The 25948-nt window shown below is 42.0% G+C and overlaps 1 protein-coding gene across 2 annotated transcripts in view; it reads right to left on the bottom strand.

The window, feature by feature from the left end:
- UNC5D (unc-5 netrin receptor D) overlaps positions 1-25948 on the bottom strand; it is a 532332-nt gene that overhangs the window by 221183 nt on the left and 285201 nt on the right. For both annotated transcript variants that reach the window (XM_029066199.2, XM_029066200.2), the window contains exon 2: positions 18698-18916. In XM_029066199.2, coding sequence (XP_028922032.1) covers positions 18698-18916 — 219 coding nt within the window. The remainder of the gene's footprint in view (positions 1-18697; positions 18917-25948) is intronic.

The following is a 25948-nucleotide window of genomic DNA, read 5'->3' as shown; positions in this document are numbered from 1 at the left end:
ACCGTTTTCCTTAAGTAAATCTAAGAAAAACATCCTATCTCTATGACAACCTCAGAAATATTTAGCTAAAAAAATTTCTAGTCTTGTTTCTCTCACCCTAAAATATTTATTTCTGAATACTTGTGAAGATTAAACAAAGGGCATTTTTGTTCTGTGCTTGCTTTCTCTCTTACTTGCTCTCTCTCTCTCTCCTTCTTTCCTCCCTCCTTTCATAATTCCTTCCATCCCTCCCCTGTTCTCTCAAAAATAAACCCACATGAGCACACACCAATGCAAAGCAGAAAGAAAGGCTGCCACCTCTCTCCACTGAAGTTCATTCAACTGTGCTACAGAGAAAAGCATCCACTTCTAAGTCCCCAGATATGGCAGCAAAAGTATTCACAGAAAAAGGTACCGGAAATCAAGAATCCAAGCAAATAAAAGATGGCATATCCTAAATTAGAGTAGCATTGTACCTGGTAACTTGGCTAACTCTAATAAACCCAGAAAGTCCAGCCCTTTAACTTATTGTACAAATTATTATCATCTTTTGTTGCAGAGTAGAACCTTACAGAATATAGAATTATGACTATGATACTGATATGCTAATAAGATTTTCTCTGCTGTTGGATGGTTTAGCTGCAGATAGACTAATGTTGGCAGCATATGAATAATTGCTCTGCATGTACTAAACATAACAGAGCAGCACAGAACTTCATCATTTGTCAGCTTTATTTGTTTAAATGAGAAAAATGCTGACAGCAGTTATTGCTGTAATCCCCTTATTTATCAGACAGAAAATGCTAGTTACTCTTAGCAGGTCTAATCCTTTTGGGAGACCATAAGTTAGAGTATTTTTAAACTAATTTAAGGTATAAGCTTCACTGTTCAATAGACGAGGAGAAATGTAAAGAGAAAAATAGATGGAGAATAAAAAAAAAAACGGGGATTTTGTTAGAGAATAAAGTATTTCATGGGGGCTTTAATAAAAGGGCTGCTGTCTTGTCTAAGATTATCATTTCTGTTTTGTGAAAATCAAAAATTCTGGAATGGTATTTAACATTCATTACTGCACCAACCAAGCCCACTGCCTTCTAACCGCTGCCTTCCAAGCCTTTTATCTACAGCTCATTATCACACTTGCACAAAGCCCATCAATAGCATCATGTCTTTGGTAATGTTGCCAACAAGTTCTCAAATACACCTGGTGATGGGCACTCAGGGAGAAATCAGGAAATAATGCTGAAATATTTACCGACTCATCACAAGCTTTGAGTTCTTTAATTGTTTTGTTCTTTCAGGGAGGTGATTCCTCTGCTGGCACTACCTTGGTTAAGGCATGGAAAAAGCTCTTCACCCTATTAGACTTCCCAATCTATCAATGACAAAAGGTATTGAGTGTTTTTGGTGTGCAGAGCACCATATTAAGAGCTTGGGAGAGTACAATAGAGTTGATTGACACGATTCTTATCTACCAAGAGCTTACAAACTAGATGGAGAGGTAAAAGTAAAAATAAACTACAGACACAGGAAATGGCAAAGAATCAGGATATGTATATGCATATACATATGTATATGTATATATATATGTAAATGTAATAATTGTATTTGTTAAGTGCTTACTATGTGCCAGGCACTGTACTAAGCGTTGGGGTGGATACAAGCAAATTGAGTTGGACACAATCCCTGTCCCATGAGGGGGTAACAGTCTCAATCCTCATTTTACAGATAAGACTGAGGCACACAGAAGTGAAAAGATTTGCCCATGGTCACACAACAGAAAAGAGGTGGAGCTTGTATTTGAAGCAGCGTGGCTCACTGGAAAGAGCACGGGCTTTGGAGTCAGAGGTCATGGGTTCAAACCCCAGCTCTGCCACTTGCCAGCTGTGTGACTTTGGGCAAGTCACTTAACTTCTCGGTGCCTCAGTTCCCTCATCTGTAAAATGGGGATTAAGACTGTGAGCCCCACGTGGGACAACCTGATTCCCCTCTGTCTACCCCAGCGCTTAGAACAGTGCTCGGCACATAGTAAGCGCTTAACAAATACCAACATTATTATTATTATAATCCAGGTCCTTCCAACTTTCAGGCCCATGCTCTACCCACTAGGCCATGCTGCTTCTCTACCACTATCTTGTTAGTACAATCACTCATCATATCACGACTGAATTACTGCATCAGCATCCTTTCAGATGTCCCTACTTCCTGTCTCTCCCCACTTCAGTCTATACTTCACTCTGCTGCCCGGAATATCTTTCTACAGAAATGCTCTGGGCATGTCACTCCCCTCCTCAAAAACCCGCAGTGGTTGCCTAACAACCTCAGTACCCAGCAAAAACTCCTCACCACTGACTTCAAAGCTCTTCATCACCTTAATCCTCCTTCTTTACCTCCCTTCTTGCCTTCTACAGCCCAGCCCGCACACTCCACTCCTCTGGTGCTAGCGTTCTCACTGTGCCTCGTTCTCACTTGTCCCACCGTCGACCCCTGGCCCACGTCTTACCTCTTGCCTGGAATGCCCTCCCTCCTCAAATCTGCCAAACTAGCACCCATTCCCCCTTCAAAGCCCTCCTGAAAGCTCACCTCCTCCAGAAGGCCTTCCCAGACTAAGCCCCCCTTTTCCTCTGCTCCTCCTCCCCTCCCCATTGCCCCGACTCACCTCCTCTGCTCTACCCTCTCCCTGCCCCACAGCATTTCTGTATATATGTACATATATTTATTTTATTAGTGATGTGTCTATAATCTATATTTCTATGTATTTATATTGATGCTACTGATGCCCATTTACTTATTTTGATGTCTGTCTCTCCCCTTCTAGACTGTGAGCCCGTTGTTGGGCAGGGATTGTCTCTATTTGTTGCTGAATTGTACTTTCCAAGAGCTTAGTACAGTGCTCTGTACACAGTAAGCACTCCAATTACTCCCCTTTCAAAGCTTTATTGAAGATACATCTCCTCCATGTGGCCTTCCATGACTGAGCACTCCCTTTCCTCTTTTCCCACTCCCTTCTGTATTGCCCTGACTTGCTCCCCTTTTTTAGCCCTCCTTCCCAGTCCCACAGCACTTATGTAACATATCTGTAATTTATATTAATGTTTGTCTCCCCCATTTAGACAAAAAACTCACTGTGGATAGGGAATGTGTCAGTTCATTGTTATACTGTACTCTACCAAGTGCTTAGTATAGTGCTCTGCACACAGTAAGCACTCAATAAATTTGATTGAATGAATGAATGGAGACCAAATGGAGAAAATCGGAGGGGGTCAAAAGAATTGAGGTTTCTGTTGGGGAAAAGGACTGATTTGCAGGGAGGTAGATGTGAGAAAGAAGACAGGACAGGAGATTGTGGTCTGATAGAGGGATTTTAGAGATTGTGGTGTTGAAGGTTGTGTGTCCAAGTTGGTGAGGGGTGAGAATATTGGTGGAGTTTTGAGGTGAGAGAGACAGTGGGCAGTGAAAAGGTCATCTGGAACATCCACATGGATATTAAATTCTCCAAGAATCAGAAGGCACAGAGAACCAGAGACCTCCACACATACGGTCACATCTACAATTGCAACCAAGGACCCACTTTATCTCCCCCTCCTAGAACATGTCCTGTGAAATCAACCCTTCTGATACCTGGGGTAGAAGACAGAAAACTCCCTCTTCCTGCTAATGAACAAAATTTAGTCCTCGTTTCCATATTCACATAATCCAAGTTCCAAGTTGACATAAATACCATAATAATAATAATAAATAATTGCCTTTATTAATTCATTACTAAGCTTGAGGTGATGGATAAGATGAAAGATAACCATATCTTGTGGTCTCTGTTCCACAAAGGGCTCACAGTCTAAGAGGTAGAGAGAGGAGTATTTTATTTCCATTTTACAGATGCCAAACCTGAGGTGCAGAGAGGGTAAGTGGCACCTAAGAGTACACAACAGACTAGTGGCTGATATGGGACTAGACTCCAAATCTCCTACCAACCAGTTCCTGCACAATTACTAGTTTTCTAAAGCCTGTGGATCCCTGAATGAGGATTTCCCTTGCCCTTTCTGTTGCCCCTCTCTCTGGGCCATCAAGTTTAAGTATTCTCTGTCAATGACTCTCACAGAATGTTGGGTTCTATTTGGGGAGAAGCTTCACCCTGCCTTTGCATAGGGCTATGGATCTATTTCTTCAGTAGATTAAGTGTCTTCAGGCTAGAACACTGCCTGAAGAAGTAATTTAAATATGGATAATTAAAAAGTAGAGCCATATTTCGTTTACTGGCAGATGATTAATTAGGGTTAAGATGCCTTTTGCAACTTCATCCTAGCAACAAGATTAAAGTGTATTTTGAAATCAAAGAAGGCAGACTGCAGCATGCTATCTCTGTTTAATGAATACCATTTTTACTTTCCCTTGGATAATAATCACTCTCTGTATTCCTCAGAAGCCCTACAAGTTAGCCTCAAGTAGAGGAAGTAAGACCTAAGGCTGGACCAACTAGCCTCTTCTACAAATAATAATGATGACATTTGTTTATTGCTTACTATGTTCCAAGTACTGTCCTAAGAGGTGGGGGAAGATACGAGGTAATCAGGTGGTTGTCATATGTGGGGCTCACAGTCTTAATTAGAGTAACAGTAGTCAGGATCAAGATGTCTCTAAAAAAGACCCTAAGTCTTGTTATAGGATTGTCAGAAATACCCACAGGGAAATTTTCCTGTGGGCAGAGGTAAGCAGGTAGGGGCATTTCTCAAGCATTGTCTATAGTTCTGCTTTACTGGCAACCCCATGCCCACTTCATCCCGAAACATAGATAGATGCCTTTCGCAGATCTGCATCAACAAGCAGCAACCCCCGCTGTGAGGAATGAATGGGAACTGTGAATGAATGGCTATAGTATTTGATGCAAAAATATGAGGCTTCATTAGAAATATCTTTAAACAGCTCTCGAGGCTTGATAGCTTCTAAAGCTGTTAAAGGACTGAGCTAAGAAATGCTTAAAAAAAACCAAAGACTTTGTTTCAAAAACTGATCACAAATATAATTTGACTGAAGAAAAACAATAAATCATTCAATGGAATTTATTGAGTGCTTACTATGTGTAGAGCACTATACTAAGAGCTTGGGAGAGCACAAAACAACAGAATTAGCAGACTTTCCCCATCTGTAACAAGCTTACAGTATAGCGTGGGTTAATAGTAGCAGCTGTGGAAGTTACTGGAGACCTTATTGAGCAAGATGCTAAGGGTTTGGGAAGGTTCCACAGCAGTGGAAGAGATCTTTTCTGACCACGAAGAGCTAAAACTTTAATATGGTAGACAGACATAAAAATTATTTGAAAGCAGTGAAACCTTAATAAACTTATATGTAAAAGTTCTGCAGGTTGGTGAAATAATTATGGCATTTCTAAATGCTCACCTTAATTGCCAGGTTCACAATTTATCTTATCCCCATTACAGAGCTGACAAAACTCTGGGCATTCTACCGCCTTGTCCATGCTCTCACAGCAGGCTGATAGCAGCACTGGACAAAAACTCAGGTCTCATCTCCCAGTCCTATGCTCTTTCCACTAGGTCACACTGCCTCCTTGAAAATGAATATATAAAGTTCAAAAGGTAACTACTGGGTTGATCCTCGAGATCGTAAACTCACTGTGGTCAGGGAAGAATCTGTCAACTTTGTCATATCGGACTCTCCGAAGCATTTTGTATGGTGCTCTGCACACTTAGCACTCAATAAATACCACTGATGATGATGATGCCAGCAATTGCCTGCTAGGTGACCTTGGACAAGTTACTTAATTTCACTTGGCCTCGGTTCCCCATCTTTAAATAGGGAACTAAATATCTGTTCACTTAAATACCTGTTTTCCCTCCTTCTTAGACTGCAAGCCCCATGTGGGACAGGACCTGTGTTTGACTTGATTATCTTGTATCTACCTCAGTGCCTCAACATTGGCTTTAAAGGACTCCACCACCTTGCCCCCTCCTACCTCATCTCAAGTCTCTCCTTCCGTAGCCCAGCCTGCACATTTCACTCCTCTAGTATTAACCTTCTCACTATGCCTCGATCTTGCCTATCTCACCACCGATCCCTAGCCCATGTTCTGCTACTAGCCTGCAATGCCTTCCCCATGTCTTAAATCTGACAGTTACTCTCCCCCATTTCAAAGCCTTACTGAAGGCACATCTCCTCCATGAGGCTTTCCCTGACTAACCCCACCTTTCATCATCTCCCACTCCCTTCTGCTTTGGCCTACCTGTTCCCTTTGATCTATCCCCCCAGCACTTATTGTACAAATCTGTAACTTATTTATTCGTATTGAGGTCTATCTCCCCCCACTCTAGACTGTCAACTCATGGGCAGGGAATGTGTCTGTTATACTGTACTCTCCCTAGCGCTTAGTACAATGCTCTCACAGAGTAAGCACTCAATAAATATGATTGATGATGATATATTCGGGATACTGACAAATTAGTAAGAGAAGACATTTGAAGGAAAATTGATTTAAAAAGCTCTGTGAAGGTGCAGACAGCAGGGTGGTGGGACAGTGAGGCTAAAAACATGAAAGAAGTCAGCGGACTTCATGGAATCAGAAAACTAAATAGGTATGTGCAATTCCAAATCATGGAAGGTATGGAATATCAGTTTGCAATTTCCAATACAATCAATCAATGGTATGTACTGAGTGCTGACTGTACGCAAGGCACTGTATAAGCACTTGTGGGAGTACATTACAACCTAGTTGGTAGACATATTATCTGCCTACAAGAAGCTTACTGGCAGTAGCGGGAGACAAATTTCTAAATAAATTACAGTTATGTATATGAGTGCTCTGGTCCTGATGGTAGGATGAATATAAAGTGCTTAAAGGGTACAGATCCAAATGCATTGACTCCTTGTGGGTAGGGAACATGTCTACCAATTCTGTTCATATTGTTCTCTTCTATGAGCTTAGCTTAGTGCTCTGCACATGGGAAATGCTCAATAAATACTCTTGATTGACTGATGGAGAAGGAGTAGGGGGAATGAGGGCTTAGTTGGGGACAGCCTCTTGGAAGGAGTTGTGATTTCAGTAAGGTATTGAAGATGGGGAGAGTCGAAGTCTGTCACATATGGGGGTATAGTTTCAGACCAGAGGGAGGACATGGATGGGGGGTCAGAGGTAAGACAGATGAGATGGGGGTACAGTAAGTAGGTTGGCATTTGAGGGTTGAAGTGTGCTGGCTGAGATGAAGTAAGAAATCAGCAAGGTATTAAGGAGTAGAGGGTGACTTGATTGAGTGTTTTAAAGACAACAGTAAGGAGATTCAGTTTGATGTGGGGGTGGATGGACAACCACTGGAGGTTCTTGAGGCTGGATGGGCAACCACTAGAGGTTCTTGAGAAGTGGGGAGACATGGACAGAACTTTCTTTCAGAAAAAAATAATCTGGGCAGCAGAGTCAGGTATAGACTGGATTTGGGAGAGAAAGGAAGTACAGTGGTCAGTGAAGAGGTTGATGCAACAGTCAAGGCGGGACAAGGATAAATTCTTGGATAAGGATAGTAGCAGTTCGGATCTATAGGAAGGGGAGGATTTTAATGATGCTATAAAGGTAGAACTGACAGGATTTGGTAATAGATTGAATATGTGGATTGAATGAGAGAAGGATTTGAGGTTGATGGCAAGGTTACGGGGTTGCGTGTCTGGGAAGATGGTGATATTGTCTACAGTAATAGGAAAGGCACGGGGAGGACAGGGTTTGGGTGGGAAAATGAGGAGTTCCATTTTGAATTTATTAAACTAGAGGTGTTAATGGAACATCCAAGTCAAGGTATCCTGAAGTCAGGAAATAATACAACATTGCAGAGAAGGAAAGAGGACAGGGATGAAGAGGTAGAATTGGGAATCATCAAGTGTAAAGATGTAGTGGAGGTCTTAGATACATCCAGGATATTAGCCATAGCATCAAATGTATAATGTCATTGTCCACTATAATAATAATAATAATTATGGTATTTGTTAAGTGCTTACTATGTGCAAAGCACTGGAATCATGATATTTGTTAAGCGCTTGCTATGTGCCAAGCACTGTTCTAAGCTCTGAAGTAGATACACAGTAATCAGATTGTCCCACACAGGGCTCACAGTCTTAATCCCCATTTTACCGATGAGGTAACCGAGGCACATAGAAGTGACTCGCCAAGTATCAAACAGCTGACAAGTGGCAGAGCCAGGTTTAGAACCCACGACCTCTGACTCCCAAGCCCGGGCTCCTTCCACTGAGCCATGAGAATTACTGGAATTAAAGAGTATGGATCACCACAACCACAAAAGGAGCCTGGGTCACTTTAGTCTGTCTTCAACCTTCCAAACTTTTATGGCTCCTTCCCCTCTGCTACTTAGGTTTAAAGCTGTGAAAGCAAAGTTTGATTACCTGAGCCTTGTGGTTAACCACCAAGATAGCCCACAGCCTAAGTTCTTTTCTTGGGGAAGGGGATGGAAAAGTTTTAAACTAAAATAACCCGCAATTTTATCACCCTATCCCTTTGACCTCATCGATACTGGTTAAATAGACAGAAATACTTTACCACATACCAATCTTCAGGCAACTAGCTAACGATGAAAGAAGTACAGAGCTTGAACCCTCTCTCTGGTCGATCACTTCTGAAAACTAAACTCATTTTAAGGTGGAAGACGGTCAGTGAAACTCTCAGACTGAACCAATCAATCAATCAATCAATCAATGGTAACTAAGTACATACTCTATGCAGAGAACTGCACTGAATGATTGAAAGAATAAAATACAGTAGGTAGAAAAAATTACTGGCCACAAGGAGTTTATAGCCTAATCGGGGAGACAGACATTAAAATAAATTACAGGTAATAACATTTATGGTATTTAAATGCTTACTATGTGCCAGGAACTGTACTAAGCGCTGGGGTAGGTACAAGCAAATCAGGTTGGACACAGTCCCTTTCCCACAAGGGGTTCACAGTCTCAATCCCTATTTTACAGATGAGGTAACTGAGGCACAGAGAAGTTAAATGACTTGCCCCAAATCACACAGCAGACAAGTGGCCGAGCCAGGAGTAGAACACATGACCTTCTGACCCCCAAGGCTGTGCTTTATCCACTACTCCATGCTGCTTCCCTAGAAGCCACCTATTGAAAGCTATGTGCATAAGTATTGTGGAGATGTGGAGTAATACCTAAATACCAAAGCATGCTCCAAGACTCTTCCACCACCGCCAAAAAAGCACTAGAGTAACCACTGCCTTCCCTACTTTCCCTAAAGGTCCAACCTCCTGGCATGCTCCCTCTCATTCATTCATTCAATCGTATTTATTGAGCACTTACTGTATGCAGAACACTGTACTAAGCGCTTGGAAAGTACAATTTGGCAACAGATAGACAATCCCTACCCAACAACAGGCTCACAGTCTAGAATGGGGAGACAGACAACAAAATAAAGCAAAACAAGTAGATAGGCATCAATACCACCAAAGTAAATAGAATAATAGATATCTATATATATAGATATAAATATAGATATATATACACATCATTAATAAATTGGAGTAATAAATATGTACAAATATACGCAAGAGTTGTGGGGAGGGGAAGGGGGTAGAGCAGAGGGAGGGAGTAGGGGCGATGGGACGGGGAGGAGGAGCAAAGGGAAAGGGAGGGCTCAGTCCAGAAAGACCTCCTGGAGCAGGTGAGCTCTCAGTAGGGCTTTGAAAAGGGGAATAGAGTTAGTTTGGCGGATGTGAGGAGGGAGGGCATTCCAGGTCAGAGGTAGGACATGTGCCAGGGGTTGACGTCAGGACAGGCGAGAAAGAGGCACAGTGAGGAGGTAAGCGGCAGAGGAGCAGAGTGTGCAGGGTGGGCTGTAGAGAAGATAAGGGAAGTGAGGTAGGAGGGAGCAAGGTGATGGAGATCTTTGAAGCCAGTAGTGAGGAGTTTTTGCTTTCCTCTTCATATTCAACAATTACTCTCCCCTCCTTCAAAGCCTTATTAAAAGTATATCTCCTCCAAGAGGCCTTCCCTAAGGCCTCCTTTCCTCTTCTCCCACTCCCTCTGCGTTGCCTTGACTTCATCCTTTTATCCAGCCCCTCCCCAGTCACTGAGCACTTATGGACATATCAGTAATTTTATTCATTTATGTTTAATTCCCGTCTTCTCCTCTAGATTATAAACTTCTTGTCGGCAAGGAGTGTGACTGTTGTATTTTACTCTGCTAAGCGCTTAGTATGGTATCTTGCACGGAGTAAGCATTCAATAAATGATCGACTGACTGTGCAATTGAGCTGTGAATTAAAACGACTCCCATGTGTTCTCAGATTCTTCCATTGCTGTGGAGAAAGGTCCTGCAGTAACTGCTGCTTTCCCTCCAACATCTACGGGTCCCTGCTCCAAGCATGCTCTGTGAGTGCTGTGCCCAGGCAAAAATTTTCTCCCCCGTGCTCTCACTCTTCCATTGCTGTCAAGAAAAGTACTGTGGTAACTGCTGCCCTCCCTCCCATTATCAAGGGGTCTGCTCCCAGCTTGCCCCAAAATGATCTCAGACTTCTCTAATGTTCCCAAAACTCTGAGTCCATTTTATTTATTTTTTTGCATTGTGTTTTAATGTTCCATCATCCCTGCTTTTAATTCAACTCAATCAAATTTATTGAGCGCTTACTGGGGGCAAAGCACTGTGCTAAGGGCTTGGGAGAGTACAATACAACAACATATTCCCTGCCCACAATGAGTTCACAGTGTAGAGATTGTGAGTGCCATGAAGGACAGGGACCATGTTTCATACCCACCTGGGTATTTTCTCCCAGCATTTAGTACACTGCTCTGCACCCAGTAAGCACTTAATAAATACTATTACTTCTACAACCTAAGTCCTTGGGAGTGGGACTAAGTGCATGGGAGAGGCAACAGAGGGAAAAAAGAGTGGGGAGAATGAGTGTTAGGCCTATGAAGGTTTCTTGGAGGAGATACTATCTAACAGGGCTTCAGGGCTTTGGGGAAGTATAAGCAAACCAGTTATGTCTACTATGTAGTTTTCCCCTTTCCTTGCCTATCAAGTTTGTCACCTCCAAAAGGACCCCTGTTTGGATAGTTTAAAATCATTCTTCTAAAAAAAGACTGACTGAAGTAGTGCACTAATAACAGTATCTACCATGTCCTTGATGAGATTTATTTCAGTGTCTGTCTCCCTCACCAGATTGCATGTTCCCTGAGGCGAGAGATTATATCTTTGCACTTTCCCAAGCACTTAGTAATGCATTCTGATAATGATATGTGCTCAATAAATATTATTAATTGATTTGGGTCAGCAAGATATATTTAGAAATGTTCCCCATTGAGATGGTAGCTGAAGCCATGGAAGTGGATGAGCCCACCCAAGAGAGTGAGTGCAAATGGAAAGGGTGGGAGGACCCAAGAAAGAGCCTTGATGGGCAGTTTCAGTTAGGGAATGAGAGGCAAAAGAGTCAGTGAAAAGGAGATTAAAGGAGAAACAGCCAAGATCTACATCTGTAAAACCAACGTTAGATAGCATTCTCAAAATGAGAGGGGTTCACAGTGTCAAAGGCAGCCAAGAGGTCAAAACAGTCTAGAACAGAGTCAATTGGAATTGTCAAGGTCATTGGTGATCTTGGAGAGAGAATTCTCAATGGACTGAAAAAAGCAGAAGAATTTTGTTGGATCAAAAGCGAATTGGAGGAGAAAAATGGTTGCAGCAGGTATATACAATCCATTTGAAAAATTTGGAGACAAAGGGAAGCAGGGAGATGGGGCAAAACCTAGAGAGGGGGCTGTGGGATTCAGAGGTTTTTTTTAATATGGAGAGACATAGGGATGACTGAAGTCAGAGGGGAAGAAGCCATCGAAGAGTGAGTAGCTGAAGACGGTGCTTGGTTTAGAGGAAGAGGAGTGGGAACAAATATTTTTCTAAGGTAAGGAAGGCTTGGATTGGGGCACAGGAAGAGGGGGTGAGAGATTTCTTCCTGATTGCAGACTGGGAAGGATGAGAGAAAGATTATAGGGATGGGACGGTGGCTTTGGGGGAGATGTTTTCTGATGGTTTCAATTTTTTTTTAACGAACAGTTGACAAGGACATCAGGAACAAGCAAGGGGGTGTTTGTGGGCACGAGGCTTCAGTGCAGACACAGTTCTGTAATAATTGTTGGGTCAATGAGCTGATGAGGGAGACGTAATATTGTGAGCGAATGAGAGTGAAGAGTTGGGGAAAGGGAGGGTAAATCTGAGGTGGCAGAGATCATCTGGGTACTTAGATTTCCACCCACAGCACTCTACTGCATAATTGCAGGAGGAAGAGTACTGTGGAAGCAAGCCAGGGCTATGGTTTAGTAGTACAAAGGCAATGCAGGGGGTGAGGCAATTGGGTTTGGTGGAGAAGTTTGTGTTTGAGGGCAGGGATTCATGCACTAATCACCATGACTCCTCTTACCTTACCTCACAGCTCTCCTTCTACAACCCAAACCACACTCTGTGCTGCTCAAATGTCAATTTACTCACTATTCCTTGATATCATCTCTCACTGCCGACCTCTAGCAACATCCTGCTTCTGGCCTGGGATGCCCACCCTCTTCATATCTGATAGGCAATTATTCACCCCACCTTCAAAGCCTTAATGAAGGCACATCTCCTCCAAGAGGCCTTCCCTGAGTAAGCCCTCCTTTCCTCTTCTCCCATTCCCTTCTGCATTGCCCTTGCACTTGGATTTGCTCCCTTTACTGACCCTCCATCAGCCCAGCCATCACCCAGCAGACAGTGACAGGGGTGGGATTAGAACATAGGTCCTTCTGACTCTGAGGCCCATGCTCTATGTACTAGGGCCAGCTACTATTACTACTACTACTACTTCTAATAATAATAATAGCAACCTTGTGTTATTAAAGTGCTTACTGCGTGTCAAGGACTGTACTAAGCACAGGAGTAGATATGATATAATCAGGTCTGACACAGTCCCTACCCCACATGGTGTTCAGAGTCTAAAGTAGAGGGGGATCAAGCATTTAAATGTCAGTTTGCAAATGAGGCAAAGAAAAGTTAAATAATAATGATGGTATTTGTTAAGTGCTTAATAGGTGCCAAGCACTGTTCTAAGCACTGGGGTGGATACAAGGTAATCAGGTTGTACTAAATGGGGCTCACAGTCTTTATCCCCATTTTACCGATGAGGGAACTGAGGCACAGAGAAGTTAAGTGGATTGACCAAGGTCACACAGCAGACAAGTGATGGAGCCAGGATTAGAACCCACAACCTCTAACTCCCAAGCCTGTGCTCTTTCCACTACGCCATGCTGCTTCTCTAAGTGACTTGACCAAGGTCACCAAACAGGGAAGTGGCAGAGTCAGGATTAAAACCCAGGTCCTCTGACTTCCAGGCTGGTGCTCATTCCACTAGACTACACTCTTAATGCTGTCCTTATTTTTTTTATCTTAGGTTGTTCATATTATTACCATATTTCTTTGTCATCACATCTTTTTCCCCCTCTTATTATATTGTGAGCCTCTGTGGGCCACAGACTCTCAGAGAGTGATCAACCTTGTTCTCTTTTTCAACACTTGTACGGAGCTCTGGACTCAGTAGAAACTCAGTAAATGCTATTGAGTATACTTGATTGCTGGGTGACTTTGAACAAGTCACTTAACTTCTCTGGAACCACAACTGGGAAACACAATGTCATGCCCAATAAATTGTGCTTTTTTCAGGAAAGAAGTCCTGCTCTGGTTTTTAAACCTATATTGCATGAAAACTTAAGATCCTCATTCTTTTTCTTTCACTTGAAAGTTTTCGGGAAGAATTATTAGAAAGACCAAAATTGGTTTGCAGTTTTTAACAAAAGAAACATTTTTGCTTTCACTGGAAAATGCCAAAGGGACTTTATATTTACTCAAAATAGGGCCAAGAAAGGTGGTTTTCCTACATTTCCTACTTTAATGAATGGAGTGAAAAACAAACTGGTGAAAGGAATATTCTGGATAATCCTGTGTAAAATAAATGATAATTATGGTATTTGTTAAACACTATGCGTCAAGCACTGGGGTAGATACAATAAGGTTGAATCCAGTGCCTGTCCCACATGATGCTCACAGACTAAGTAGGAGGAAGAACAAGTCTTGAATCCCCAATTTATCGATGAGGAATCTGAGGCACAGAGAAGTAAAGTGACTTGCCCAAGGACACACAGCAGGCAAGTTGGGGAGCTGGGACTAGAACCCAGGTCCTCTGATTCCCAGGCCTGTGCTTTTTCCCAAAAGCCACACTGCTTCTTACCACCTAAAACTATCAGCTAAACCCTCTGAAGCCTTTTTCTCTTTCCCAGTTGGGGAACTGCTGTCCAATGGTTAGACTCAAAATGAGACTCACCAATCAGTGCTAAAATGGCTGTACTACTTTGGTGCTCTTGGGTGGGTGGCTGCCTGGTTCTCCATCTTTCTCCCAGGAGAGGGATAGTCATTCTTATGAGGATGGTGATTTTCATCTCAAGATTAAAGTGGAAATCATAACACTTAATAGACAAACCTAATGGCTATGAAATGAAAAATAAAAACAAGCAAAAAACCCATATGATCCCTGCTCTGAATCTGAACAACCAAATTTAGAGAAAGGGCATTTAACCATTTTTTAAAACCTGAGGCCAACTATTCCCCAACCTTAATATTTCTTACACATTGTTTTTCTGTAGGTAATACCTCCACTCATCTTGCTCTACTTTCTTATATTCCACTATTAATGCAGAGCTTAGAAAACATAATTGCAATGTGCGGTAGACAGAGATTTTCATTAACTACACAGAAGAAAAAATGTTTAGGGAGCGACATTTCTTTCCTATTGATTCAATCAAAATGTCTTGGAAGAAAAGGTTATGCTTATTAAATTCTTTTCAAACAGGTAACTGTAAAATTTAAATTCATCCACAACAGCATTTTTTAAAAATTGGTATATAATCTCCTCAGAATCTGTCATTTATGCATTTCTGCTCTCCCTCATCACTTTGAAATATGTGAATTTTTACTAGCAATTTTTAAGTGGCAAGGGGAGACTTCTGCAAGGAAGCAGAGAATGTTATCAACACTGCTATTTTCGAGACATGGAGTTGCCTAGCAATGCTGGAAATTAAAGGGGGGGGAAGCAATAACAAAACAGAATGTTGTGAAATTACAAGAGGGTGCAGTGGTAAATTGGCTTGCAGTGCTTATCAAGAGGTCTTTAAATGAGAACGGATATAGGATTTGCTGGTGGCATGATAAAAATCAGCTGATCATTTTTCAGTGTTCTTCCTATCTTTTATTTGGTACGCTTTCCACTGATGGGATTCTTCTATTTTAAGTTCATTAGCAACTCAAAATCTAGGGCAAAGATACCCTCAAGGAGAGAACTTTGAGAACCTTAGAGCCACTGGGCAGTTTGGTGTTTTGAGTCTTCCATTTCTGAACTAACCAGAGCCACTGATAGTTCAGCCCCAATATACTTAGCTGTAGCTTTCTTGGTTTCTGATCCCTGGGGGAGATCAGCAGTGCCCCCTTCCTATGCCTTCATTGTCTCTTTCTTCACTGACTTCTTTGTTGAGCTACTTTATTCAGCTTTCCCTCAACCGACGACGTTGTTCTGTCTCCCACTTCACACCGACCCTCAGAGACACTGACTTTGCATCTTCACTGATTTTTGACTTTATATTTCCTTCTTTCCAGTGATGCTGGAATGATTAGCTCTACTTAGGCCACGCACTCAAAATGAATTATCCACTTGCTAAGATGGAGAAGTGGTCAGAAACAAACAGCCAAGTGTCCCTAAAGGGCCAGTGTTGGGTAGGAAACTTAGGGAGGAAAAGCCCAGTGTAATATGGAGAATGGCAGACCGGCTGTAAGCATGGCAAAAAAAAAAAAAAGACTAGTGCCAATAGTGTAAAATTGTTACAAGATTGAGACATAATAGAGACTAAATGGATTATAAACAGCACTAGTATTAACAAAGCAAGCACAATGTAAAGCTGTAAATATTACTGTCTGACATGAACACTAGTCCTCAACACTACACTCAAACCGATCAGATTTTTAGTCGAGTACTGTATCACATTTTGGGGTCCACTGTTATTAGAGAGATGATTAACTTAAAACACACAGGCCTGGGAGTCTGAGGACATGGATTTCAATCCTAACTCTGCCGCATATCGGTTGTATGACCTTGGGCAAATCACTTAACTTCTCCCGGCCTTAGGTACCCCATCTGTAAAATGAGGATATCTCCTACTCCCTCCTACTTAGACTGTGAGCCCCATGTAGGACAGGGACTGTGTCCAACCTGATGAACTTCATTCATTTAATTGTATTTATTGAGCGATGTGTGCAGAACACTGTACTATGCGCTTGGGAGAGCACACTACAATAATATATGGGCACATTCACACTCCCTGCCCATAAACTTATAATCTAAAGGGGGAGACACAGACATTAATATAAATAAAAGATGTATACATAAGTGCCATGGGGCTGAGAAGGGGGATAAACAACAGGAGCAAGCCCAGGCGACACAGAAAGGATTGGGAGAAGAGGAAAAGGGGTTTTAGTCAGGGAAGACCTCTTGGAGAAGATGTACCCTCAGTAAGGCTTTGAAGAGAGGGAGAGTAATTGTCTGTCGGATTTGAGGAGCGACGGCATTCCAGGCCAGAGGCAGGACATGGGTGAAGGGTCCACAGCGAAAAATCTACTTGTTTCTACCCCATATCTACTTTTATCTTCCCTCCCTTTCCCACACACATATGTATATATCTATCTATTTATATTAAAATCTGCCTACCCCTCTAGCTCGTTGTGGGCAGGGGATGTGCCTAATATAGTGTACTCCCCCAAGAGCTTAGTAATAATAATTATAATAATGTTGGTATTTGTTAAGCCCTTACTATGTGCAGAGCACTGTTCTAAGCGCTGGGGTAGATACAGGGTAATCGGGTTGTCCCACATGGGGCTCACAGTTAATCCCCATTTTACAGATGACGTAACTGAGGCACAGAGAAGTTAAGTGACTTGGCCAAGGTCACACAGCTATGTGGCAGAGCCGGGATTCGAACCCATGACCTCTAACTCCCAAACCCTGACTCTTTCCACTGAGCCACGCTGCTTCTAGTACAGTGCATTGCACATAGTAAGCACAATAATGATTATTATTAATACCCCGGAGCTTAGAACATTGTTTGGCACACAGTAAACTCTTCATAAGTACCATAATTGATTAAATGCAAGCTGGAGGATGTCACATAAATAAAAGATTGGAATATGTAAGGGAATGGGGATCTTGAGCAGGGAGAAGACAAATCTGAGGGGTAATTTACTAATGCTCTTCAGGTGTAGAGTGTCTGGTCATCAGCTGCTTTTCATTACCGCTGAAGACAGAAGTGAAAATGGGTTTGGAAGGAGGAATGGGGAATTTAAGTTTGAGCGAGAGAAAACCTTCCTGTCACTCATAGTTGTTAAACACTGCTGTATGTTACCTACTGTGTTTTAATTGTTGATCTTGTATTTACTCTAAGGCTTAGCATAGTGCAAGCCCTCACAATGCTTACTTAGCATATAAAAAGCACTCACAGGCAAGAATAATAGAACACTTGAGATTGTGACATTATCCTCTGAAGGGATTTGAAACCTGAGTGATTTCCTTCACTCTTTCATGGAGTTAGGGAAATTGACCAAATGAACTCTCAAGTCTCTACAAACCAATAACATCAGATTCCAAGGCTTTGGCCTCAGGAAATGGAAGCTGCTCTGCTTTATAACCCCTGAACCAGAACCAAAATCAGCTATCAGAGAGTTAGGATGATTTCCCGATTTAGTCGGGAAATATGGGATTTAAAGCTCTGCTGAGGACCCTGTGGAGAGTTCTGGGGAGGGCCCGGCAATCATGGCAGAACCGGATTTCCAAATAAAAGAATTATTAAAGTTGGAAATTCATCAATCCTACACATTGGATAGGCTCAGGCCAGAAAATACCAAAGTCAAGGTTTTACCCTGTAATATCTAAAACCACTGAGATTCCAGTCAGCAGGGTGAAGATGATGAACTAGATAAGACACTCAATCAATCATATTTATTGAGTGCTTAGTCTGTGCACAGCACTTACTAAGCATTTGGGAGACTACAATAAAACAGTGGATAGACACGGTTCCTGCCTACAATGAGCTTACAGTGAAGAAATCATCCATAAACTGTCAGAAAGCTTGCTTGAGTACATAGGGGAGAACAAAGTTCTGTGTATGATAACCTCCACAGTAATACTCCCTAGTTTGCATTTTATGTTAGGTATATCTTAAATCAAGGGAAATACTTTACCTTGTGGAAACCTCTTCTTGGTGCGTCTCAGTGGAGCAGGCAGGGAGCAAGGCAGGCATAGCACACAACAGAAAGCCTCGGGAACGGACTGCCCTCTCCTAACTCCTGCCTCAGGAATCTAACCCCACCCCTTGGGAGGAGCTTTCCTTTCCTGACAGAGGAGTGAGTCTGACCAAAATGTCTCAAAACGCTCCAGAAAAGGTAGGCAAAACCAGCCTCACTCATCCCTGAGTATTAAAATTCTGTGCCTCTATTTCTTATCCTATATCCCTCCAGCCAGAACTATGTTCCAAAGATATTTAAATCCCCCCTTGGTGATCTTGTGGCTGAAATCTAGAGGCTGAGTGCCACGCCTATAGCAATGAAACTTGAAGGGTTGATGTGTATTTTGATGATTCCAAACCTTACCTGTACTTTCATCCATGCTTTCCTCTGAAACGTGCTCATTCTGATGGACCCACTCCCCATTGCACTTGAAGAAAATCTGCATAGCGGGCATGGCTTTGCACCTCAGAGCGATGGGATTGCTCTTAATAATGTAAGCATCATCAGGCTCCTGCATGAAATGAGGCAGTGTTCCTGGAGCTGAAGGGATGGATTCTGGGAGAGTTTCCCCATTATCGTTTCCTGCAAGGAAAATTGAGAGCTGAGTAAGAACATGTCTACCTTGGCAACCTGCAAGAAAACATAGCATCAATTATATATGATTTTGTGGTTGTTTCCTGCTACTGATTGGGTGAGGAATCCACTGGAGACAAAGATGGGCAGAGAAAATCTAGCTTAAGGTTAGGACAGGGTGAGGTGGAGAAAAGCAATGAAATTATTCCCAAACTCTAATATTACAAATTCCTTCACAATGCACTGTTCAACTCCTGTCTGTAAAAAAATGAATACAACTCTTGACAGTGGATTTAAAAGACAACTTTACTGGGGCCATTATTGGTGAAATGTTCACGACTGCCGATTTTTACAGATTAAGAATCCTCTACTCCCTAGCATCTCTTCTCCTGATCCCCATGCTGAGATACCATCACATAAAGACATATTAAAAATGGCTGAAAAATAGAGGAGCAGAGTTGACTAGAGGAAACGCAATGGGTCTGGGAGTCAGAAGACATGGTTTCTAATCCCAGATCCACTACTTGCCTGCTGTGTGACCTTGGACAAGTCACTCAACTTCTCTATGCCTCATTTCCACATCTGTAAAATGGTGATTAAATATCTGTCCTCCCTCCTATTTAAAAATGGAGATACAGGACAGGGCTCGAGTCCAACCTGACTTACCAGTGCTCAGTTAAGTGTTTGGGATGTAGTAAGGACTTAAACACCAATATTATTACTATTATTAATGAAACAAACCTTTAACAGTGAGAAATGTGCAAAATAATCAACTCTATCATCAGTCCAGGTTTGTAGAGGGAATCCCTGTACCACTAAACTGAATTCTCCACTTCCACTGCCTCCACCTCGTCTCCTCCAACATCCTACCCAACATCTTGCACCTGATTCCTCCCCCTCCAATCCTCTTCCTTTTACTTTCAGGACATCTCTACTTGGATGTTCCACCAACACCTGGAACTCAACATGTCTAAAACAGTACTCATATTCCCGCCCAACTTCTGTCCTCCCCATCTTTCTCATCTACATAGACAATACCACCATCCTCCATATCTCACAAACCTGAAACTTTGACATTGTCCTCCTCATTAATGGTATGACATTATCCAACTCATTAATGGTATGACATTATCCTCTTCTTCAGTGCATAGTATGTGCAGAGCACTGTACTAAGTGCTCAAATCATTTATCCTCAATTTATCCTTAATTCCTTTCCCTCATTTAACCCATGAATTAAAATCTTCACCCAATACTGTTGGTTCTATCTTCACAACATCCTTAGAATCCATCCTTTCTCTCCAAACTGCTTCCACATTGATCTAAGCTCTTATTATATTTCAGCGTGACAACTGCATCAGCCTTGCTGATAACTTCCCTGCCTTCTATCTCTAATCACTCCAGTCCTTAGTTCATCCTACTATCCAATTCATTTTTCTAAAAGTACATTCGCTGCATGTCTCCCACATCTTCAGGACCCTCCAGTGGTTATCCAAGAAACCTGCTACAATTGGCTCTTTAGAACTAAATCAGCTCTCCTTCTACCTTACCTTGCTGATTTCCTACTTCAACCCAGCCCACACACTTTGCTGCTTTAACTCCATCCTACTCACTGCACATGAATCTTACCCATCTCATTTTTGACCCATTGCCCACATCCTTCCTCTGGCCTGGAACTTCCTCCTACTTCATATACAATAGGTGCCCCCTACCTCAACTCTCCCCACAGCAAAACCTTACTAAAATCACCTCTCTTCCAAGAGGTCTTCCCCAACTATCCCCTCAGTTCCCCTACTGCCTTTCCATTCCTTGTTAACTACTTATTCAATATTTACCCCATTCTAAGCCCCAGAGCACATATCTGTATCATGGAAAAACCTGTAATCTACTTCAATGTCTCTCTACCTCTCTAAACTGTAAGTTCTTTGTGGACAGGGAATGTGTCTACCAACTCTGTTTTACTGTACTCTCCCAAATCCTTAGTGTAGTGCTCTGCACACAGTAAGTGACCGGTAAATGTCACTGATGGATTAATTGCTAAGTACAGGAACTTGTCACTATCCTGTCATTAGCTCTTCATCTCAGGGAGGAACCTTGTTGATTTTCTTGTTGGGAGAAGTCATTAAGCTCATAAGAAAAGGGAAAAGTGTGTTTTATGTTTAAATGGTATAGAGGTCACACCTGCTTTGGGGCTCACTTCTGCACTTTGGGTGTCACTTTGACTGGGGATAAGAGGAAGATTCCCATCACTCCTCTCCCTCCGTGTCCAACTGTGCCCCAACAGCCAAAGAGCAAGCCAAAGGGCAAAAGGTGGAGAGGGAGCCTGGAGGAGAGCCACATCAGAGAATTCCACTCAGTCAAGGCAAGAGTCCTGACTCCATTTCCTTCCTTCACTTCTCCTCCTCCCCAACCCCACCCCTATTCAGAAGACCTCCTGTCCCTGGTGGCTGAGGATGCCGCCAGCTCCCCCTACATCTAATAATAACTGTGGTAGTTGTTAAGCCCTTACTCTGTGCCAGGCACTGTACTTAGCACTGGTGTAGACACAAGCAAATTGAATTGGACACAGTCCCTGTCCCTCGTGGAACTCACACTCTTTAATCCCTATTTTACAGACGAGGTAACTGAGGCACAGGAAGTGAAGCGATTTGCCCAAGGTCACACAGCTGACAAGTAGTAGAGCCAGGATTAGAACCCCTGCCCTTCTAACTTCCAGGTTCTGAAGTGACTTACCCAGGGTCACACAGCTGACAGAGGGCAGAGCTGGGATTAGCATCCAGGTCCTCTGACTCCCAGACCCTTGCTCTGTCCTCTGTATTATGCTGCTTCCAACAGCCATGGTGTTACCAATCTCTATGGCTACTCTGCCAGTAGCACTAGAATGACAGCATCAAGGGTTATTTTTCAGTATTTGTTAAACACTTACTATGTGCCAAACACAGTTCTAAGCACTGGGGCATATACGAGGTCATCAGGTTGTCCCATGAGGGGCTCACAGTCTTCATTCCCATTTTACAGATGAGGGAATTGAGGCACAGAGAAGGGAAGTGACTTACCCAAAGTCACACAGCAGACAAGTGGCAGAGCCAGGATTTGAACCCATAACCTCTGACTCCCAACCCGGGCTCTTCTCACTAAGCCACGCTGCTTCTCTAACCATGGAGGTTTATGTGAAAAGAGGAACATCACTGTCAGTCCAGCCTAAGGTCCCCAATCTTTTAATCCTCAACGCTTTGTTTTACCTTTAGAACCCCAAGGCTTCCACTCATTGGTAGTGATTGGATTTATTGCACATCTGCTATGGAAAAAGTACTGTGCTAACTATGGGGAAAAAATAAACTACCATAAGCAGTTATTCAAATGTTTAAAGGGGGGAGCAGAAAGAAGCATAAAAGAAGAGCTTGCATTCAGGTAACCCAGAGAAATACGTAAGATGTGAAATGGCTTCCTCCCCGCAGAAGCACCAAAAGCTGTAAGAAAAGTCGGATAAAATCATGCTCCATATTCTATACTCATAAAGATAAACTCTGCAGGCTATATTCTGAACCCCAGTGACCAGGTTAGATAATGGGTGAGCCAAAAGAGTACCTGTTGGGACCTAGCAGGCTCTTCTCATGTCATCCAATGAGTCTATACAAATACAACTTCTCATTACTCAGGGTAAAGTAAATGAACAAAAACTGCAAGAATTGTACAAGGCAAATAGAATGTGTGACTAACGGACGTTTCACTGCTTCAAGGCTCCTTGGGGGCATTTTCAGATACAAAAAAAGGCTTAGGCTTCAAAGACCCACAACAGCCTATAATTATATTTTGTGTAGAGGAGAATAGAAGACTCAGAACCATAAACGAGGCTATTTGTCAAACCATACATAAATGTTGTTTCTGCCCAAAATAAATTAAACTTGTAACAATAGCTTAAATCCACTGAAAATGGTTTTCCCCTAACTACACAAACATATAGAATAAAATAAAAACATTTGCATGGCAAATAGCTTAATATAATTTAAATCCCAGAATTGCTGCTTGTAATAGAAAGCTACTGCTAGCTTAATTAATGGGCATGTCCAAAGAATCAATAAAAGCAGAATACTGTAGATACTAAAAAAGGGCATAGTCTATATCACAAAAATGCTATCCATTCAGTCGTAAAAAGCCAAAATGATAAAATGTACTCAAAGTGGAGGAAATTTAGGATAGCACTGCAGGGTTTTTTTCCCCCCTAGACTCTCAAAATTATATTTACAATGAACTTCATAAAATATATTATATATTAATTCATTTTATCACTGACAGTTCATGCCAATTTCTATCTTCAATAAATACCAAGTCCCTGCAGGCTTTAGTAAATCCATGCATTAGAGGAAATGACATTCATATTAAAAGATTTTATGTGGGCATCAAAACCCCCTATTTCCTTCATTCACTGTCTTGAATAGTTTCCAAAGACGAACCCTGTTGCAAAAGGGGTCACCTGATAAAGAATACAGACAGATTCGGTGGCATGAATAATCAGAATCAGAACTAAGCTTCCAACTGAGTCTCTTGAAAATGATATTGTTTGTTTGACTATTAACACCAACTCATGCCTGAGCAGCCTGAAAATCTACAAGACATTAAGAGGGCAAAACAACAGTGTATAGGTAAATATCAAGCCTACTGTGGCCTGGAATAAAGAAAATATCAAAGTGGAAGCATGAATGCATTACAAAGTCCAAGAAGCAGAGGTTGTAGTAATCTGTTTAGCGGAGCATATACACAATCTGCCAGAGGAATAAGTGACTGCCCCAGGAAACTCCCAATAAGTGCCCTTTAAAAGCAATTAGTAGGTTCAACACTGATTTGAAATATAGAATTGTGAAAAGAGGGCCAAAGAATCTCACTTATTTGGAGGTAAAATACAATACACCATTTGATTTTATTATCTAGTGTACCTAGCTCTTCTATCACACAGGGGTTGCTTTCTGCAGAACCCCAGGTGAAGGAAAAATTTGTGTTGAAATATTAATCCATGCTGACCACAAATGTGCAGATTCACTTATTCAAATACCAGTTTACACTCTACCCAAGCAGATTGGCACTGTCAGAAGAATATTCCCTTTCTGGCCAATTTGTCCAAATCTTTTAGGCTGGCATTATCCCACCTATTACTTGCTAACTGGGAGTCCGTCAAGGCTCTGCTTTGTGTCTCTTCTTTTAAATTTGCACTCACTCATTGGGGGAGCTCATCTGCTCCACAAATTCAACTACCACCTCTATGCAAATGTCTCCCAAGTCTAGCCAGCTAGCCCTGACCTCTCTCTTTCTCAATGTTGCATTTTCTGATTCCCAGACATCTCTCCATGGATGGCCCATCAGCATCTCAAGTTCAAAATGTCCAAAAGTGAACTCTTAATTTTCCCTTCCAAATCCTGTCCTGCACATAATTTTCCCATCATACAGTCATACTCCCTGCCACTGACGTCTGCAATCTTGACATGGTCTTCGGCTCTTCTCTCTCATTCAAACCCTGTATTTAGTTTGATATACAATCCTTACTCCACAACATCCCCCCACAATCTACCCTTCTTCTCTATTGAAATAGCCAACATGTTGGCCCAGGCACTGAAATAACCTTGCTAAATCAACTATGGCATCAACCTCCACATTGGTCTCCCTGTCACCAGTATCTCCTCTCTTCAATCCACTCTGCAGCCCAGATCATTTTGAAAATATCTTTCTGCATATGTCTTCCCACTCATCAAATCCTCCAGTGGATGTCCTGGCCTTGCTGAATCAAACAGAAAACTCCTGACCATTGTCTTTAAAGCAATCAGCATTTTTCCTCCTATTTAGCCAGTCACTCTCTTCTCCCAGTACACCCCAGTTCACTCTTTGTTTCTCTCAAGCTAATAAATTCACTCTACCTCATTCCCATTTCTCCCGCTGACCTCTTGCTCCTGCAATTCCTTCCCTCTTCAGATCATACAGACCAATACCCTTCCTATCTTTAGACACAAATTCATTTATAATCTCCCCACTTTATATCCCGCCAACTGTCCTTTCAGTGCCACCTGGCAGCACTTGTCAGTCAGTCACTCAGTTGAATTTATTAAGTGCTTACTGAGTGCAGAGAGCACTCTACTAAGCATTTGGGAGAGTACTCTATAACAGTATAACAGACACATCCCCTGCCCACAACAAGTTTACAGTCTAAAGGGATACTTATATACTCACAGTCTCCTACAGCACATTTTTGCCTCTTTCATACCCCATTCCTTAAGCAGTAACTCATGCATATATATGTTTTCTCTTCTTCCTCCTATCTGTAGTTTAATTTAATTGTTTGGCTCCCTGACTAGATTACAAACATTTTAGGAAAGGGATCATCTCTACTAATTCTATTTTATTCTCACAGTGCTTAGTACAGTGCTCTGCACATAGTAGGTAGGAAATCAATACTGTTAATTGATATAAAAACCAGAGTCTCAGATTTTTTATTTTGGGGTGGAACAATCTGTCAAAAAGCTATCAAATATATCTACTTCAAAAAGGATTTACCTATATCCTAAGTTGTTGGAATTCAAGAAATGAAAGATATATTCATTTCCCTGCACTGAGCCTTCCACTTCTCATAAGATACAAATTGACTATGATTAGGAAGAGCATATATAGAAAACAAATGAACAAAAATAAAACCACCCCAACTCTCATTTGGAATATTCTGGGTTTTGTGGCATCAAGCACACCTTCAGTTATTATCACTACTATGGTATTTTTTAAGCACTCACTACGTGTCAAGCACGGTTCTAAGCACTGCTTACATACAGGTTAATCAGGTTGAACACAGTGCTTGTCCCGCATGGAGCTCATAGTCTAAGTAGGAGGAAGAACAGGTATTTAATCCCCATTTTGCAGTTGAGGAAACTGAGGGATAGAGAAGTTGTGATTTGCGCAAGGTCACACAGCAGCCATTTGGCAGATTCCTCTGAGAGGTCTGGAGAATGGAAAAGACCCAGAATGGAGTAGGAACCGATGATCCAAAAGGGGAACGAAATTGCCCTT

Source organism: Ornithorhynchus anatinus, chromosome 5, assembly GCF_004115215.2.
Source record: "Ornithorhynchus anatinus isolate Pmale09 chromosome 5, mOrnAna1.pri.v4, whole genome shotgun sequence".
NCBI lineage: Eukaryota > Metazoa > Chordata > Mammalia > Monotremata > Ornithorhynchidae > Ornithorhynchus > Ornithorhynchus anatinus.
This window is presented reverse-complemented; position numbering and strand designations above follow the sequence as displayed.